This window comes from Oryctolagus cuniculus, chromosome 9, assembly GCF_964237555.1.
Source record: "Oryctolagus cuniculus chromosome 9, mOryCun1.1, whole genome shotgun sequence".
Taxonomy (NCBI): domain Eukaryota; kingdom Metazoa; phylum Chordata; class Mammalia; order Lagomorpha; family Leporidae; genus Oryctolagus; species Oryctolagus cuniculus.
The window spans coordinates 46406650-46426482 of record NC_091440.1 but is presented as its reverse complement, the minus strand read 5'-3'; the positions used below and the strand labels follow the sequence as shown (position 1 = coordinate 46426482).

Below are 19833 nucleotides of genomic sequence, written 5' to 3'. Positions count from 1 at the left end.
ATTTCCTTACTGGAAATAAATAGAAATGAACTTTTGATTCAGGATTCAAGGCCATAATCCCAGAGATGTCTTTTGCCTCAGTCAACAAAGAAATAAGTGAGAGTTGCTTTAATTAAATTGACTAAAGAGGCAAAAAATCAAGAAGATATCCTCAAGCTTGATTAATGTTACCTGCCCAGTCCCTGATGTGAGATTTCACATTGATGAATCTTACGTGAATCCTGACTCAGCCATGAACTATCTCCAAGAATTTTCCCAGAAAATCATTAGATTTAACTCTTACCTTGGGACTCTATTTTTAGAACATAGGTATTAAATCCCAATAAGTGTTCCTTGATTTATAAATAAAAGTTGTTTTTATCAACATATACTTATCCAACAGTTGGAGTACAAATAATCACTTTGGATATTGACCAAGAATGAACACACTACAATCAGGAATTCAGAACATTTATTGCAAGAGCTGATAATTGTAAATAACGTAGAACTGGCAAAGCAGTAACAAGGATAATTGTTTAGATATTTATTCTGTCAAAGTCATCAAACACCCCTCACAAACCGACAAAAATTTACTTCAATAAGCAATGCACCCCTACCCATAATTTTCCATTATACTGTGGAAAAAATGTGAACTGCTATTTACAAAGTAATTTTATTTTTGGTAAGAACAAATTAACTATCAGATTAGCAAACATTTTTTTAAAATTTTTTGTTTTATTATTTTTTTTACTTTTAAACTGATGGTGAACCGTGGCATTAAGATAACTTTCACTTCTTTCAATAAAGACATTTTGTTGCATGCTATTTATTTGTTTAAATCATCTGTCATGCCTTAACAAAAACCTCCTAAGAATGTTCGAATTTGGGTTTGTTTGCACGTGCAACTGAGATCTTATTAACATTAGTTGTCACTCTGTTGATTTGACCTAAGTGACAATATGCTGGTACCGGCCAGGCATTGACCAACTATGATAACAAACAGTTAAACAGCAGTAATTAGAGATTTATCCCTTTATTTCCCCCAACTACCCTACCTGGAGAATGTTCTGTTACATCATGAAGGCACAACACATTAAATATTTTGTGGCTATGGTCTAATAACACTTGTGTTACAACATTATTGTATATGAGGATCAACACAAACTCTGCCATTTCAACAAAGTTGTAGACACACATTTGTCCAATTGAAACTATTTTTGAACAGCAATTTTTTTATATATGCTAATTTTGATACATTAATTTGCATGAATGAAAGGTATAAGATATTATATCACTTTTAATGGATAATATTTCCCATTATTCTCTTACTTAATAATACTAATTAAGTGAGTTTGTTTTTGCCTACTTTAAAAATAAAGATATCAGAAAAACAGGTTCTGAATTTGTAAGCTTTTGTGCAAGTCCTCCATTTTTGTGTAGTTTTCATTTTTTCTTTCAGCTTTATTTTTTATAAAACTCCTACATCAGAAGCTATTGTACAAGAAGCTAGATTTCAGAAACCTTTTTTAAAACGTAAGTGTTTGAGTTCTTTTGAACAATGTGTGTCAAGACAGACTACTAACTCAGAAACACCTCACTAAAAGAAACAAAAATAACAACAAAGATAAATCAAAGAAAAGGAAAGAATCAACCATAAACACAGAATTATGCTACAACATTTTTAGGTGAACGCTATAATTACACAAAAGTTGTTAATAATAACTTGCTTCTATTTACAAATACTTTAACACTGATTGACTTACAAGTGTCCACTAACGTTGTTAACAGCACAATAGGTTTAATGCTTATCTTTTAAGTTTTGTTTGAAGTATAATGTCAGGTATAGTGGTCCCAGCATAAATCAATGACAGAAAGAGCACAATTTCTAACTGGATATGTTTGTCAGTCACTCTAATCCATGGAACTTTCTTACTCTCCAAATGCATATTCTATTGTTCATAGCAGCAGTCCAGGGTCAAAATAAAATGCAACAATAACAACAAAAAAATTTGCACAATGGAGAGATCTCTGGAGACTTTGATCAATTCTAGCAAACAAGATCACATGGCTAGTAGAACTATCTTCTCTCTTATGCTGCAAAACATTGTATCCTCCATGGTGCTAACACAAAGTTATGGGTATCCCTGCTATAAGGGGCATAGTTGTAGAGATCTATTTAATACATAAAGCTCTGACACACACGGTATTAGCATGTCTATTTAGATTAAAGTTATTAGGTCCCATATAGCCTTCTCTTAGAGTTGGTGCTCCTTGGGACTCTCAATGGCACCTCCTGCTTGCTTATAAGACTTGAGATTTGCCAGAGGAATGTCTGTCATGTGGCCGCCATTGTTGAAATGGCCTTCATTGGGACCATACTGCTTACGGTCATTGAACTGATTCCTGTTGCTGTCTTCTTTCCAGGCTCTAGTCAGGGTGTGCCCGTTCACAAGCTTGTCCTTCTTGACCCATTCTTTCTGGGGCGCAAAGGTTGAGAGTGGAGATTTCGGGTGTTGATATGGACCCAAGCCTGGAGGCATCCAGCAATTATCAGAGTGACCCAAAACCAAGCACTCTTGAGTGCACATCTCTGTAGCTTCAGCTAACCCTCGGGGACCTAGAGGCCCATCTGTAGAGGAAAAGAGAGAATAAGAACAGTGGTAAGGGTTTTCATTTAAAAATATCAACTTAGAGGAAAAAGTTCATCTTTACATGAAAAGTATATTATTTAAACATACTGTGTTCCATTTTTTAAAAAGACGAGTGCAAATGTGATTAAATTCTTCATTATGGAAGTAATATTTACTTTTTATCTTTCTCCAGCCTTTGTTTAGATACAGAAATGGTACATACATTGATTGATTGATTGATTGATTGATTGATAGAAAATGGTTAGACAGACAAAAGCTGGATTTCGGTAAACAGAGTCATGATGTATAATCATTGATCAACCCTTCCATGGTATATGAATTATCATTGATTTATAGTCTTGTAATTATCAGGAAAAAGGATAATATTTATGAGAACTTTGAAAAGTAGAAAATTTTTTGTGAAATGTTTAAGAATATGTTAATGATATAACACAAATTTGGAAAGCAAACATACTACTTGAAAGACAACATCATTAAAAATTAGTACTCTAAATGACTACATAAGATATTTACCATTTGAACATTTATTTTTATCTATGAAATCACAAAAAATATTTATTATAATTTTTGAAATTAAATATTATAATACAAATATATAGTAATTAAAACAGCATGGAGGTCCCAGAAATCAGTACACATATATACCACCAGCTGATTTTTTTTACAAAAGTGCCCAAGAAATATACTGAAGAAAGGATAATCTTTGCAACAAATGGTATGGCAAACTATATATACATATGAAGAAGAATGAAATTAGATGCCTACTTTTCACCATATGAAAAAATCAACTCTAGATGAATCAAAGACCTAAATGTGAGACCTGAAATTATAAAACTACTGGAAGAAAAATAAGGGAAACACTTCAAGTCATTGATGTAGGGAATTCTTTTTTTGGATAAGACCCCAAAGGCAGTGGCAACAAAAGCCAAACTAGACAAATGAGGCTTCGTTAAACTCAAAAGCTTCTGCACCTAAATTGAAATCATCAATAGTGCAGAGACATACAACACGACAGGGAAAAGTATTTGCAAGCTACTTATCCAACAAAGAATTAGCACCCAAAGTATGTCAGGAGGATCTAAAAAAAAAAATCAGCCACAATAAAAATCAACCAGGTAAATAATGGACAAAGATCCTCAACAGATGATTTTCAAAAGAAGAACTACAAATGATCAACAAATATATGTAAAATGCTAAATATCACAAGCTATCATGGAAATGAAAATCAAAACCACAATGAGATATCACTTTACCTCTGTTATAATGTTGATTATCAAGAAGACAAAATAACAAATGCTGGTAACTATATGGAGAAAGGGAAACTCTTATACACTATTGGTAGGAATGCAAATTAGTACAGTCACTCTAAAAAGCCATATAGAGATTCCTAAAAAATATAAAAACAGAACTGCCATAAGATCCAGCAATTCTACTACTGGAAACAAAATCATTGTATCAAAGAGATATCTGCCAAACCATGTTTATTGTAGCACTGTCCACATAGGTAAGGTATGAAATCAACCCAGGTGTTCATCTCAGATGAATGGATAAAGAAATTATGGAATAAATAAACAACAAAATACTATTCATCCATGAAAAAGAATGAAATCCTGTCATTTGCAGTAAAATACATGAAACTGGAGGGCTACCTGGTAAGTGAAATAAGCCAGACATGGAAAAATAAATATCACACTCATATGTGGGAGCTAAAAATAATTCAAAAAATAGAACTCAAAATACAATATTGATTCCTAGAGAACTAGGAGAGATAGAGGATTAGAAACTTAGGGAAAATGAAAGATCTCTGTTAGTGAGATCCCAGCGAAAAGAATAGGCAATCAAAGAAGGAGGTACCTTTCTCTGAAGGGAGGAGAGAACTTCCACTTTGACTATGACCTTGTCTAAATAAGATCATTTTGGGCGAAATCAAAAGGCTTCCATAGCCATGGCAGCTCATAACAAGAGCCTCGGGTGATTACTGACGTCATAAAGAAGAGTGTCAATGGTTAAATCAACAACAGGAGTCACTGAGCACCTGCTCCCCACATAGGACCTCTGCCCTTAATGTGTTGTACTATGTGATTTAATGGTATAACTAGTACTCAAACAGTACTTCACACTTTGAGTTTTGGTGTAGGTACAAACTGTTGAAATCTCTACTTAGTATATACTAAATTGATCTTCTATATATAAAGATAATTGAAAATGAATCTTAATGTGAATGGGATGGGAGAGGGAGTGGGAGATGGGATGGTTGCGGGTGCAAGGGAGGTTATGGGGGGAAAGCCGCTATAATCTAAAAGTTGTCCTTTGGAAATTTATATTTATTAAATAAAAGTTAAAAAAGAAAGTTAGGGAAAGCTGTTTGTGGTTAATTAATTGTAACAAAGCTATCATAAGAATATGAGATATTAATTATAGGGGAAGCTGGCTATAGTTCATTTATTGTGACAAATGTATTGTAACTAATATAAGATGTTATTAACAAGAAAAGTTGGGAGTGGGGTAAATGGGAACTTTCTGTACTATTTCACAAATTTTGTTCTGTAAAATTTAAATGTATTCTGATATAAATGGTTTATTGGAAAAATTAAGTATTCATTTGAAAGAATATTTTAATCAAAGCACACCTGGTCAGTTGCTTGCATTTTTTTTTTCATTTTTAATTTATTTGAAAGGCAGAGTTACAGAGACAGAGAGACAGGAGAGATCTTCCATCAGCTAGTTCATTCCCCAATGGCCACAGTGGCTGTCGCTGGGCCAGGCTGAATCCAGCAGCCTGGAACTTCTTCCATGTCCCCTGTGTGGGTACAGGGGCCCAAGTATTTGAGCCGTCTCCTGCGGCTTTCCCAAGCAGACTAACAAGGAGTGGAATCAGAATTGGAGCAGTTGAGACTCTAACTGGTGCCCCTAATGGGATGCTGGTGCTGCAGGCGGTGGCAGCTTTACCTGCTATGTATGCCACAGTGTCAGCACAACATGTATTCTGATATAAGTACATAAAGAAGCCAATTGCATCCCGACAGTGTATGGTTCCTATGAGTGTAACTACTTTCTAGATTTTTAAGTTATACAGCTGAAGCCAAGTTGCAAACTGAATGACATGGAGATGCCACTACATGGAAAAAATTATCATAATATTTCTATTTAGTTTTTTTTTCACCAGCATGAAATATAGAACACACGTGTTCACAAGCATTTCAAAAGTAAACTCTTCTGATTGTGAAAAGAGCAGATTGACCATTTATTGAAATACAACACCAAATGATTAAGGAATAGAATGCAGTTTTCTGGGGTTGTGGTTGTTTTATCCCCTTTAAGTAAACAGTCATGATAAGTAATAGCCCAAAAATTAGGAATTAATTTTATCAATGAGGTTAAGTAGATAGACAAGACTACCTGAGGCATAAACCATTTTCAAAAGCAGAGTCATCAGAGAAAAAAAATAATAGAAAAAACATACCTACAAGTTTTCTTAGAAACTATTAAATGAACTAAATAATTGAAATATCATTATCTTGAAAAACTAGCACAACTAGTATTATTAAATGATCCATAATTGCAATATCTTTATGTTAACATCAATGTGCTTTAACTTTCTAATTATTTTGTGCACATAAAAACATCTGCTGGGGTCGGTGCTGTGGCATAGCGGGTAAAGCCGCTGCCTGCAGTGCCAGTATCCCATATAGGGCCGCTGCTCCACTTCTAATCCAGGTCTCTGCTGTGGCCTGGGAAAGCAGTAGAAGATGGCCCATGTCCTTGGGCCCCTGCACCCAAGTGGGAGACCCTGAAGAAGCTCCTGGATCCTGGCTTCAGATCAGTACAGCTCTGTCTGTTTTGGCCACCTAGGGAGTGAACCAGTGGAAACCAGCGGATGGTGGACTTTCTCTCTCTCTCTCTTTCTCTCTCTCTCTGCCTATGCCTCTCTGTATCTCTGCCTTACAAATAAATAAAATAAATCTTAAAAAAAAAAAGAAAAAGAAAAAATCTGCTGAGGCAGTCAAAAAGCCACAGACAATATAAGAATAGATACCGTATGTGGAAAAAATAAAAATGGCTAAAAGGCAAACTCAAAATTTAGTCACTTTTTTAATATAAACATCTGCTCAAGAATAGCCTTAAAATGTCTTCCCATAGGACCTTGATTCACATCTCTTCAGAAGCAGTTTTATTTTGTTTAAACATACATCCATTACTTTAAACTATTTCGCGCACAAATTTCCAATGGACACTTACTTCCTTAGATATTTAATTTAAACTTCTCTATGAGCCTTTCTTTGCCCCTATAATCTGGCCACACTTCAAAAGTCCCAAGTAATTTTTCATTTTTAGGTTCCCTTTGGAGTACACAGTGATTGCATCCATAAAGATAACACATTCTGCTCAAACCAATACATGTTTTTTGCATTAGGATTACAGACTTTGAAGATGTTTTTAACCTGGCCTATTTTCATTTAATCACTGATTCCTTCAAGGGTCAGCTTGTTTGCTACATTCTCCAAGCAAACTTTCCTAACTATACCAGTTTAGGTTTTGTCTACATCTTGATGATATCTGTAAATTTTCCTTTAATTTTTTTGAGATTTATTTATGTATTTACTTACTTACTTACTTACTTTTATCTGTATGGTTTATTCTTTTTTAATTTTTTTAACTTTTATTTAACAAATATAAATTTCCAAAGTACAGCTTTTGGATTACAGTGGCTTTTCCCCCCAAAAAACTTCCCTCCCACCCGCAACCCTCCCATCTCCCGCTCCCTCTCCCATTCCATGCACATCAAGATTCATTTTCTTTCCTTTTTCTTTCTTTTTTTTTTTTTTGAAAGGCAGAGTGGATAGTGTGAGAGAGAGACAGAGAGAAAGGTCTTCCTTTTGCCGTTGGTTCACCCTCCAATGGCCGCCATGGCTGGCGTGCTGCGACTGGCACACCACGCTGATCCGAAGCCAGGAGCCAGGTACTTATCCTGGTCTCCCATGGGGTGCAGGGCCCAAGTACTTGGGCCATCCTCCACTGCACTCCCTGGCCACAGCAGAGAGCTGGCCTGGAAGAGGGGCAACCGGGAAAGAATCCAGTGCCCCGACCGGGACTAGAACCCAGTGTGCCGGCGCTGCTAGGTGGAGGATTAGCCTATTGAGCCGCGGCACCAGCCAAGATTCATTTTCAATTCTCTTTATATACAAAAGATCAATTTAGTACATATTATATAAAGAATTCAACAGTTTGAACCCACACCGAAACACAAAGTGTGAAGTACTGTTTGAGTACTAGTTATTGCATTAATTCACATTGGACAACACATTAAGGACAGAGATCCTACATGAGGAGTAAGTACACAGTAATTCCTGTTATTGACTTGAAAAATTGACACTCTTGTTTATGGTGTCAGTAATCACCCTAGGCTCTTGTCATGAGTTGCTAAGGCTATGGAAGCCTTTTGATTTCGCCCAAAATGATCTTATTTAGACAAGGTCGTAGTCAAAGTGGAAGTTTTCTCCTCCCTTCAGAGAACGGTATCTCCTTCTTTGATGGCCTGTTCTTTCCGCTGGGATCTCACTCGCAGAGTGATCATTTAGGTGGTTTTTTTTGTTTTGTTTTGTTTTTTGCCAGAGTGTCTTGGCTTTCCATGCTTAAAATACTCTCATGGTCTCTTCAGCCAGGTCTGAATGCCTTAAGGGCTGATTCTGAGGCCAGAGTGCTGTTTAGGACATCTGCCATTCTATGAGTCTGCTGTGTATCCCACTTCCCATGTTGGATCGTTCTCTCCTTTTTAATTCTATCAGTTTTAGCAGACACTAGTCTTGTTTATGTGATCCCTTTGACTCTGAATCCTATCATTATGATCAATTGTGAACTGAAACTGATCACTTTGACTAGTGAGATGGCATTGGTACATCCCTGTTAAATATGAGTGGGAATAAGAGAGGGAGAAGATGTACAATTTGGGACATGCTCATTCTGACTTGCCCCAAATGATAGAGTTAGAAACGTGCCAGGAGATTTATTTATATATTTGAAGAAGTTACAGAGAGAGAGGGAAAGACTAAGAATGGTCTTCCACCTGCTGGTTCAGTCCCCAGATGGTCACAATAGCCTGGGCCTGGGCCGGATGGAAGCCAAGAGTCAGGAGCTTCATTCGCGTCTCCATGTGGTAGTAGGGGCCCAAACACTTGGGTCATCTGCTGCTGCTTTTCCGAGGCCATTAGCAAGGAGCTGGATTGGGAGCAGAACAGCTGCAACATGAATGGGTGCCCATATGGGATGCCAGTGTTTCGCAGCGACTTTACCCATTGCACCAGAATGCTAGTCCCATAAATATTCCTTTATACTGATGAATGGCAAATTTATTAATTGAGTTTCCTTAACTCTTACCTTAACACCATATTTTCTTAACCCATATTTCATATGGGTTTATGCATGTACTTGTTTTTATTTTTGTTTCCTCACAGGTCAAAAATTCACTGATGGCAAGGACAATGGCTTATCAGTCATCTGATTCCCTCATACTGCTAAGCAATAGTGATGATCTATGAACAATGTTAATTGCTAATTAAAATTTTATGAGGTTGAAGATGTTCTGAGTATTATTAAAGATACCTCTGCTTAAGGCAGACCATAAGTAATTATAATAGAATATGCTGATTTTAGAAATCTCACACCAAAACTTCCTCAACAGCAAATTCCTTTGCTTAGTGATATTTTGTGACAGTTAATATGTAAATTATTTAACTTCTCTGTTAAATACATTCACTCCTTTCAGACATCAATGGAGATAAAGTAGCTAATCACCAACTTGATGTATAACATATCCTGGACCAGATAAGCCAACCAGCATATTTAATAAGATTTTCTTTCTTGTTAATATCACCAAAAGAAAAAAAATAAAATATCAGCTACCTCATAAAGTCATTAAAATCAGATTTTTATTGAGCTTATCAAAAAAGGGAATATATAAGGTTCTATTTAAATTAACCTTATTCAACACACATGGTCATTTTATTTAATTGATACATGTTAATCATTGATTAACGTGATTGATTGAGATGATTGATTGAGAATGATGTATTTGAGTCACAAATTTTAACACAGATAATATTGTCTTCTTTTTTCTGTTAGAATTGATAACAAATTTATTTCACAAAATTTACTGAGCAGATGCTATATGCTGGCACCATGACAGACACCAGCATTGTAGCAGTGAACAAAACAGATGTTCACAGTACCCTCATGGCACTTCATTCTACTCTGGAAAGAGTAGAGAAGAGAAAACGTATCCCTGTGAACAGAGGGCAGCTAAATGATTTTTGGGAGACTCTTCTCTTTATACAAGGTAACAGGCTTTAGTACGACGTATATCATTTCTTCATTTCCTTAAAAGTTCTTCTTAAAGATAACAGATGGATGAGATCGCTGATAGGTAAAAGCTTTGTGTATTGTGCAAAATTTAACTTGCAACACCTGAAGTTTCTTTTCATTAAATAATATGAATTGCTTCTTGGGACTTGCAGTTCTCTTGATTCATTTGTGAAAAGAAATTTGAAGTATTTTGATAAAATCATCAGACAAACTCAAAGAAGTTTTGTAGCTTCTTAGGTAAGTCTTGTAGGTAGCCAATCATGTAGAATTTAAAGATCCCTCCTCAGGCTAAACACTCACACTGGCACTCTGTTACATGAAAGGCAGATTTTTTTATTATTATTATTTTTGCTGGGTGGAGGGCGCTGCTTAGACCTCCATGTGAGTGAAGTCTACTGGGCAGAGGCATAGAAGGTTTTCCACCTTGGAACAGGGAAACAACAGGCTGGAGCAGGGAGTTTATTTATGAGAAGCTGGGCAGGGTTATCTAGGTTTCTATGGCTTTCCATGTATTGAATTTAATTTCTCAGCCACAAGGACATCGCAGCAATCCTAAATTACTTAGTACCAAGTCCCCTGGGCAATTAATGTGGATGCCCAATAGCATAGCCCAAAGTGTGAGAGCTCTAGAAAGTTAGCGGGGGTATATGGATTTAACAACTCAAGAAAGAAAATGGACCAGTCCCTAGCCAATGCCACAAAACTGGGTCAAGACAACACTTAAAAAATATTATGCACATACATCAATTTGTGTATATAGTGTGCACTGTTGGAAAAATCTAATTTACATTGTGCTTTGTTAAGTTTTTATTTTAGAACATGACATTAAATAGGAAAATTTCACTTTATTTTCTTTGGAACTATATATAATTCCCAGCAATTGCTGTGATATAAAGAGAAAACATAAAAGAATCTGTCCAAGTTTTCTCCCATACAGTCAATGTCATGAATGCTTAAGAAGATATCACCCACATTTTAAGATTTAATGATGAATATTTATTGCAGAAATGCTTTCATTCTGCTGATTCCCTAAGACTGATGTCGCCCTATACAAGTTTACAATCCTATGCATGCAAACCACTGACTAGTTTATAATTCATTTCTCTTATTTTTTGAACCACTGACTGATTTTATTGTGTTTTTTAAAAGGAGAAAGTGTCTTAAATTGCTTTTTGAATTTTTACTGCTAGTTAAAATAAGTCTCAACGGACTACCAAAATTGAATATTGACATTTGCCAAAATATGACTAAAAATTATCTATGATTCTTCTTCAAATACTTGGCACTCAAAATATCAGGGAGTATTTCTGATTACTGAAAAAATTGTATTTACTGAGCTATATTTTATATTTGAAACATAATTTATTTTTAATATATGTAATTATCTTAACTGCTATATAATTGCATTTATTTATTTTTAGTACAAACTTTCAACAATTATAATTTAACATATATCATATGAATCAAAGTTCTGGGTTTTAATAAATGTCTTGAAATTTTGTGGGTACTTGTGCTGGTGTGAGTATTGCAGTGGGTATGTGTGTGCATTTGTGAGTGTGTGTGCTGTCCTTGTTTCTCCTATTTTTTCCATTATTTTTTTAAAATCGTATTTAGGCTTCATAATACAATATCTAATCAGGATTCCAAACTACTTATAAATACTTTCTATTATGTCATCATTACAATAATTTGTTTCCCTTCTCTTAAAAACGAATAAAATCTTCCATCATGACCTTGTAACACTGAACCATTTATTAATTTTTAAAAATACTTATTCATTTGAAATTCATAGTTACAGAGAGAGAGGGACACAGAGAGAGAGAGAGAGAGAGAGAGAGAGAGAGATCTTCCATTTACTGGTTCACTCCCTAGATGGCCTCAACAGCTGGGTCTGGGACAGACCAAAGCTAGGAGCCAGGAACTTCCTGCAGGTCTCCACATGGATAGCAAGGGCCTAAGCACTTGGGCCATCTCTCGCCGCTTTTCCCAGGCCATTAGTAGGGAGCTGGATCAGAAGTACAGCTGGGACAGGAACTAGAACCCAAATGGGATGACAGCATTGCAGGCACGACTTTACTCCTTATGACACAACATTGTCCCCTAACGTTTTTTAGAAAATTCAAATTATATGTTTCCTTTCACAATCTTCACTCTGAGCTTAATTATCCTCATTAGTATTTCGATGTATAAAAACACAAGTGATGATGAAACTGAATAAGCCATCAGTCTTTGCACTTAAATTTTGAAATCAAAAACAAGAGCACATGACAATGAACTTAACTGAAAATCATCTCAGTTAATATTTTTATCAGGTCTTAAGATCTTTCTCTTCCATATTCACTCAACTCCCTACTCAGTAGAAACCTTACAAAATATTTTCCAAAGTTTCCAGAGGCATTAGTGATTGTCAGAAAGCTTCTGGAATTATTGTTAAAGGTGAGGCATAAAAGGTGAAACAGTCCAAGACAGTAACTCCACCTATACTTAAATGGCAGGATACTTTGATCTCATTTTATTATACCTGGAAGAACTGTTACTTCACTGATTAATTCACCGCTGCAATTAATAAGTAGCTGCTGCCCTGTTGACCAGCTGCTTTTCAACCTCATGATTTCAAACTCTTTAAAATTGATAATAATGAAAGAAAACATCAAGAGATTGTTACATTCCTGGTTAGATTTTCTACCATGCAAGGTGTTGACTTTATATGTGATATATTTTTCTTTCTTTTTTATTAACAAAAAGAAAAAGGATTTCATAGACACAATTCTAAGAATATAATACTTCCTTGCATCCCTTAGTCTCTCCATCCTACATTCTCTTTCCTTTTAATTTTTATGATAAGATATTTTTAATTTAGTTTATAATCACAGGCTTAATAAATTTTTACTGTTAGGTAAAATAAGTCTAATCAGACTGCCAAAACTGTGTTGTAAAACGGAAAAGTCATTTTCATATCATTTGTATAAAATTCATCACATTTCCCTCAATTTTCATTTTGCTCAATTTTTATTATAGGCACTTGTGTTTCAGTGCAATGCACATCTGATTGTCATGTTGCAATGCGTTATTATTTTGTGTGGTAAGATCATCCATCACTGTTTTTACACAAAACATTTGTTCCTAAGTTCTGATTTCCCTGTACATCTCCAAGACTTTAAATGAAAGTTGCATGCACTAATCTGGATTTGTTAAAGCAGTTTCCCTGACATGAGGTCACAGGGATGTTTTAAAGAAATTTTCACTTTACATAGACTTTTATCCTATAATTTTGCTTAGCACTTGCTGTTACTAACATACTGAGAAAAATATTAATTTTCATGCTTCCTCCTTGCCTTAATCAATCTTCCTATAATAATAAAATTCTAGGGAAACAACTACTTTTACCCACTCATTTTAAGTTAATTTTAGTGTCTTAGTCTCCTAAGTATTTTTGCTAGCTCATTTTTACTATTTCTTTCTTTTTGGTTTTCTTTTCAGAGACAAGTTGTAACAGTATGATAATGGTTTATCTTTTTAATAGATTGTCTTTAAAGCAAAACTAAAGATTTCTATAATTCTAGAAGGACTCGAAAGAAATACCAACTGTAAATTCACTAGATAGACCTCCAAATATTCACTACTCTGTCATCATTATGTGCACAGGAGGTTGTTGAACAATTGCTATGAAAACAAGCATTCAGTCTAGCAGTTGAAACAGCCCAAGGAATCCCACATCAGAGCACCTGGATTTGATTCCTGGCTGCAGCTTCGGAGTCCACCTTCCCACCAATGCAGATCCTTGGAGACAGCAGTGATGCCTCAAGGAACTGAGCTCCTGGACCCATGTGGAAGCCCTTTTAGAACAGGGCCAAATCTGACTGTTGTGGGTATTTGGAGAGTGAACCACTGGATTGGAGTCCTGTCTTTCTCCATTTTTTTAATTAAAAAATTAGCATGGGGATTAATTTGTTTCAATTGTAAATATGATGAATTTGAGACTTAGCATGATAAACGTGGGAAATTTTTCAACATTGTCCTCATTCCTTTTGGAGACTTCATTTCTACTTTATTTTATGCCTGATCAATACTTCTGAATCAATGACACATGGGAATAGGTATTTAGTTATTACTAAATATGCAAACAACCACCACCAGAGAGTGTTAATATTATTGCTGTTGTATCTCAGATTTTATATTAAGTATCAGAGCATAGTGATGTCACACTTTAAATCCAAAAGTAGATATGGGAAATTTGAGCATAGAGTTGGCTCTCCATAGGTTCTGCCTATGTGGATCCAAACAATCAAGAATCAAAAATAGCATGTACAGACTGACTTTTTTCTTATTATTCTCTAAACAATACATAATACCAACTATTAACAAAGCACTTACTGTGTATTAAGTATTATAAGTAATCTAAGATTTAAAGTATGCAGGAGGATGTGCAGAGCAAATGTGCAAATACTATTCCTTTTTATGTAAGAGATTGAACATTTGCTGATTTGAGTATGGAGAGGGGCCTGAAACTGGACACCTGGGGACAACTGAACTTGGGAGAAAAATGTTTTCCATTCATTCCTTCATTCAACGATTCTTTCATTAAATTCATATTAGCCTAAGAATGGTTTTACAAAATATTTAACAGCTAAGACAGTCTTGAAATCTCAAGACCTTAATCATCACTGCTAGAAAAAACAGAGAAACAGATTTTGACCCCATTAAAACAATAGATTAGTATGAACTTTAGGATAATAATTTTGGGCGCCAGTGCTGTGGTGTAGTGGTTTAAGCTGCCACCTGTGACACTGGCATTCCATATGGGCACCAATTTGAATCCCAGCTGTCCACTTCCAGTCCAGCTCCCTGCTAATGCACCTGGGGAAGTAGAAGAAAATAGCTCAAGTGCTTGGGACCCTTTACCCACGTGGGAGACCTGGAAGAAGCTCCTGCCTCATACCTTCCATCTGGCCCAGCTCAGGATGTGGCAGCCATTCAGGGGGTGAACCAGCAGATGGAAGATTCTCTCTCTCTCTCTCTCTCTCTCTCCTTTCCTCCCTCTCTCTCTCTTTCCAACTCTGTATTTCAAATAAAATCAATAAACTTTTTTAAAAAGATACTAGGTTTGAATCTCCTATCTCCCAAGTTCTCTCACTTATAAATTGGTAGAAAAAGACTAGATTTTTATGCCTGAGCTCTACACATTCTTTTATTCTTTAGACGTCATTGCTATATCCTGATAATAAAACTTTTCAATGTTAGTTTTACTTTATAATGAGAAATACAATACAGGACAAAGAATTTATAAACCTATTGTTCTGGTAGAGTATTCTGTTCTTGAGGTCACATGTAGGTTTAAGAAGGTAGAATATTTACACATATGTTTAAATTTAAGTAAAATATGACTTCAGCAGAGTTTTAGCTTACAGCTCAGATTGAAGCACAGCATTGTAAATGCATGTGCAGTCACCCTGAGAAACAAATAGACACAAAAACCCACACCAGCAGGATTTGACAAAACCTTCAGTTAACAAGTAAACAAGGATTAAATGTTTTACACGTTCCTCACACAGATATTTTTCCTCGGTCACAGATGAAAAGTCAACATTTGCAGATGGAGACATTCCAAATACAATAACACATGGCCACTCCAAGCAGCAGATTCTGTGCCAGAAAGAATATTGCTATTTGGACAGACGCTATAGCTCACAAAGAATGGACAGCACTTCTTTATGCATCTTCAGACTTCTGCATTGCATTAGTATCAACTATCTTATTTTCATTTAATAAAGCTAATGATGAAAAGAAAATTATCTCATAATTTTGTGTATTCACCATCAGTAGTTTACATTGCTATCAACTGAATGACAATAGTCTAATGAGACAGATCTTCATTGACTATTTACACTTTCAAATGGCTTGATGTGAAGTATTATATTTACATTATTGTAGATCGCATTTAATTTCTGTAGTTCTACATTTCTTTTAATGATATTTGCTGTCTTTAATTTTAAAACTCATTTATTTTTTAATATCTGCTGTGTTACTCTCCATTGATTGCTTCTTGAATTGTTTCTCTGAAAATTTTGGTAAATCTTATTTGATGTGAAGCATGTTTCAAAATCTAAGGTGCTAAGTAAGCAGTGAAGTAATTCTCTGGAGATTAATTTCCAATTGAAACCCAGAGTGAAACAAGAAAACGCAATTTGTACTCCTTTAATATTTTGCCCCCTTAAAAAAGTTTTAGTTGTGTGTCTGAATCCAGGCCACTTACTGCACAAGGTTGTGAAGTGATTTCTCCTTATACAATATATGGTATTTCCCACATACATACTTAATCAGAAAGGGGTACTGGTGGAGTTTCATTTCCATGACCAGTACTGATAATTTTCACCTAGGATGAGAGATTCTATTTCTCATGGTCTTCAGTAGCAATGGTTCCACATGCATTTAAGCATTAACAAATTGGTGAAATACTTCACTAAGCTAATAAAGACTTAACTGCATAATACTTTATATTTTAAAAAGATATCTGAAAGATTATTTTTACAATGGAGTACCATCACATATGCTCCCATGTGAACTGTAGTTGTATGCTGGTATTTATACTTGGATTGTCTTACCATCATTTTAAACTGATACAAATCATCATATCTCAGTGCTTCTCAAATGTTAACATATATATAACTCAGGTACAGAAGACATTAAAGGGCAGATTCTGATCCAATTAATGTAGAGTGGGCCTCCACTTCTGCATTTCTTTTTTTCCTAAATATTTTTCTCTCATCTTTATTTCAAATTAATACAGGGGCAAACATACAAGTTTGTATATGAATTTTTCTCACTATCTTAGATTGGATGACTTTGGGTCTTTTCTCAAAACCCATTAACATTCATTTTTGCATTTAATCCTTATAATAATTCCATAGGGAAGATGGACATATACCATAATTCCTTATACTCATTTGTATACCAACCTATATCCTAGATTGTTGCCTTACTCTCTATTAAGTTGAAAAAAAGATAAATAAAATAAAATGGTGAATATATTTAAATCAAATAATATTGTAGGTTTAGTAATAGTACTATTCTTTCATCTCTTTTAAAAAATATTTTAACATAAAGAGAACAATTCCATGTATTTAAAAGATACAAATCTAAGAACATAAGGATACTTCCTGCCCTCCCTCCTTCTTCCTTCTTTGTTTCCTTCCTTTTTTTCTTTTAATTTTTGTGATAACACATTTTCAATTTACTTTGTAATCACAGAATTAATACCTAACTAAACATGGTGTTCAACAAAGAAAAAGTAGTAGAAAGACCACCATTCCATAGGTTTATAACCAAGGGCTAAAAACAATAATCAAATATGTCAATTTCACTCTCATACATTTAAGTTTTTTATACTTTATATATTAGCTACCAAAATCATATAAAACATTATGTTTGTCTTTTTGAATCTGGCTTATTTCACTAAGCATAATGATCTCCAGTTGCATCTATTTTGTTTAAAAAAAAACAGTATTGCATTCTTCTTCATCTTTTTTTTTTTTTTTTGGTAGCTGAGAAGTGAATCATTTTTATATATACCATTACCATATTCTCTTTGTCCAGTCATCAGTCAATCCTATATCTTAGCTATTGTGAGTTGAGCTGCTTTTAAACATGGTGGTACAGATAACCCTTTCACATGCTGATTTCATTTCCTTTGGGTATATTCCCAGGAGTGGGATGACTGGGTCATATGGTATATCCATTTTTAGATTTCTGAGGAATCTCCATACTGTCTTCCATAATGATTGTACTAGTTTACATTCCCACTAGCAGTGTGTTAGGCTACCTTTTTCTCCACATCCTCATCAGCATTTGCTACTTTTTGGTTTTTGCATGACAGCCAGTTCTCAAAATTCTAACCGTTCCTCACCTGCTGCTGCTGCTGCTGTTCAAGAGCCACACTTTGAGATGCGAGGACACTGGAGACTTGTGTTTCTCCCTCCTGTCCTTTGCTGTGTGATCTAAACAACTCAGACTTCATCATCTATCAGAATTAGCTGGAGGGCTTTCAAACACATAAACTGTTCAGTCACCATTCAATAGGTTTGGGGTGGAGCCCAAGTACAATCAATCACAACAAGTGCTCCAGTGTCGCTGCTGTCTCCTGATTTCTCTGTCCATCACTGGTCTTTTGGCTTCAGTCTCCTTTTAGGGCACCATGACCTCTTCCAGACCACTGAATGTTGGATCTCTCAATGCTTTTAACTACACTCCCCCTAGAGAAGTCCACAGTGAACTTCAAAATATTTGAGGGAAAGTGAAATTAAAAGATAAAATTTATTTTGGTACAATATTTTTGAAATCCATGCATAGTTTTTTTTTTCATAACATGCATTTTCCACGAGCTTTTGAAGACCTCTCATATACACAAGTATACTGATGATTCTCCAATATATGTTTCCAATCCTTTATCTTTTTCCTAGGGGTAATATTAGTACCTAACCACTACCAGCATCATTGGATTTCCAATTGGCCTTTCCAAATTACACAGTTCTTGCATTATTTTCCTTTCTGCAAACGTGCTACGCTATGAAATTACCATTCTTAACTATGACATACTGATCACTTGGTACTTAATTTTATGGAGGAGGGAGTCCTTTATTCTTGTTAGGCAGAATCTAAAATCCTCATCCCCTCAATATTTCCCTCTTATTCCTGGGGCTATGAATATGATACTACACCAGCAACATGTGGAATCTTATGGCAATAGAGGTTTTGCAGGGGTAATAAAGTTACTAATCAGTTGACCTTTCATTAAGAGAGATAACAGGCCTAATCTATCACATAAGCCTCTGCCAAGCAGAGTCCCTCCACTGGTAGTAAATGGGAACTCAGATTCAAATCACAGGAATGATTCAATGTGCCATCCCTGGTTTTGAAGATGAGGGTTCCAAACAGAAAGGATCTCAGAACAGCCTACAAGAGCTGCGAGTAACCCCCTGCTCGGAAGCCAGCACAATAGAAATCTTAGTCCTACAACAACTGGATTCTGGCAACATCTGGATTCTGAATGAGTTTGAAGCAAATTCTTCCTCAAATCCCACAAAGTGTAGACCAGCTGATAGCTTCGTTTCCTCCTTGGAGGACTCTAAGTATGTAGGGCCCACCTGGACTCGAGCTAATAAATGGATGCAAACGCAGATAATAAATTAGTGTTGCTATAAACTCCCAGGCTTATGATATTTTGTTGCTCAGCAATAGGAAATTAATTTATCATCTGCCTTTTACTCAGTCACACAGGTAATCACTTAGCCAGTCCTTTACTCTATCAACTTCCCAGCAAACGCAGCAGGCGAAGCCACTGTCATTTCCTAACAGGATTCACTTCTTCCACTCTTGCAGCATTCTATTTTCCAATCTTTAACTAGACGCAGCACACTTATATTAGTTTCCTGTTGGGCTGTAACAAATTACCACCAACTTAGTGGCTTGAAACAACATGCATTTATTCTCCAACCATTCTGGAAGTGGAGAGTCTGAAATCAATTTCACTGGGCTAAAGTTCAGGTGTTGACAGAGCTATTTCTTTCTAGAAATCCTGAGAAGATAATTCATGCTCTTTCCTTTTCTCAGCTTCTTGAGGCCATCTGTGTTTCTTGGCTCATGGCTCCTTGCTCCATCGTCAAAGCACATCATTACCATCTCTACTACCATCATCACACTGCCTTAGCTGACTCCTCCTGCATCGCTTTCATAAGGACCACTGTAATTAACTACAGTGGGTCCACCTGGAGCACCCAGGATGCTCTCTTCATCCCAAGGTGAGATTCTTAATCACATCTGTAAAGTACCACATATAGTAATGTATTCT

The 19833-nt window shown here is 35.6% G+C and overlaps 1 protein-coding gene across 7 annotated transcripts in view; it reads right to left on the bottom strand.

Moving 5' to 3' along the window:
- Nucleotides 1–437: 437 nt before the first annotated feature.
- PCDH9 (protocadherin 9) overlaps nt 438–19833 on the bottom strand; it is a 978586-nt gene continuing 959190 nt past the window's right edge. For all 7 annotated transcript variants that reach the window (XM_002712982.5, XM_008260042.4, XM_051850628.2 and 4 more), the window contains one exon: nt 438–2608. In XM_002712982.5, coding sequence (XP_002713028.1) covers nt 2235–2608 — 374 coding nt within the window. In that variant the 3' untranslated portion in view covers nt 438–2234. The remainder of the gene's footprint in view (nt 2609–19833) is intronic.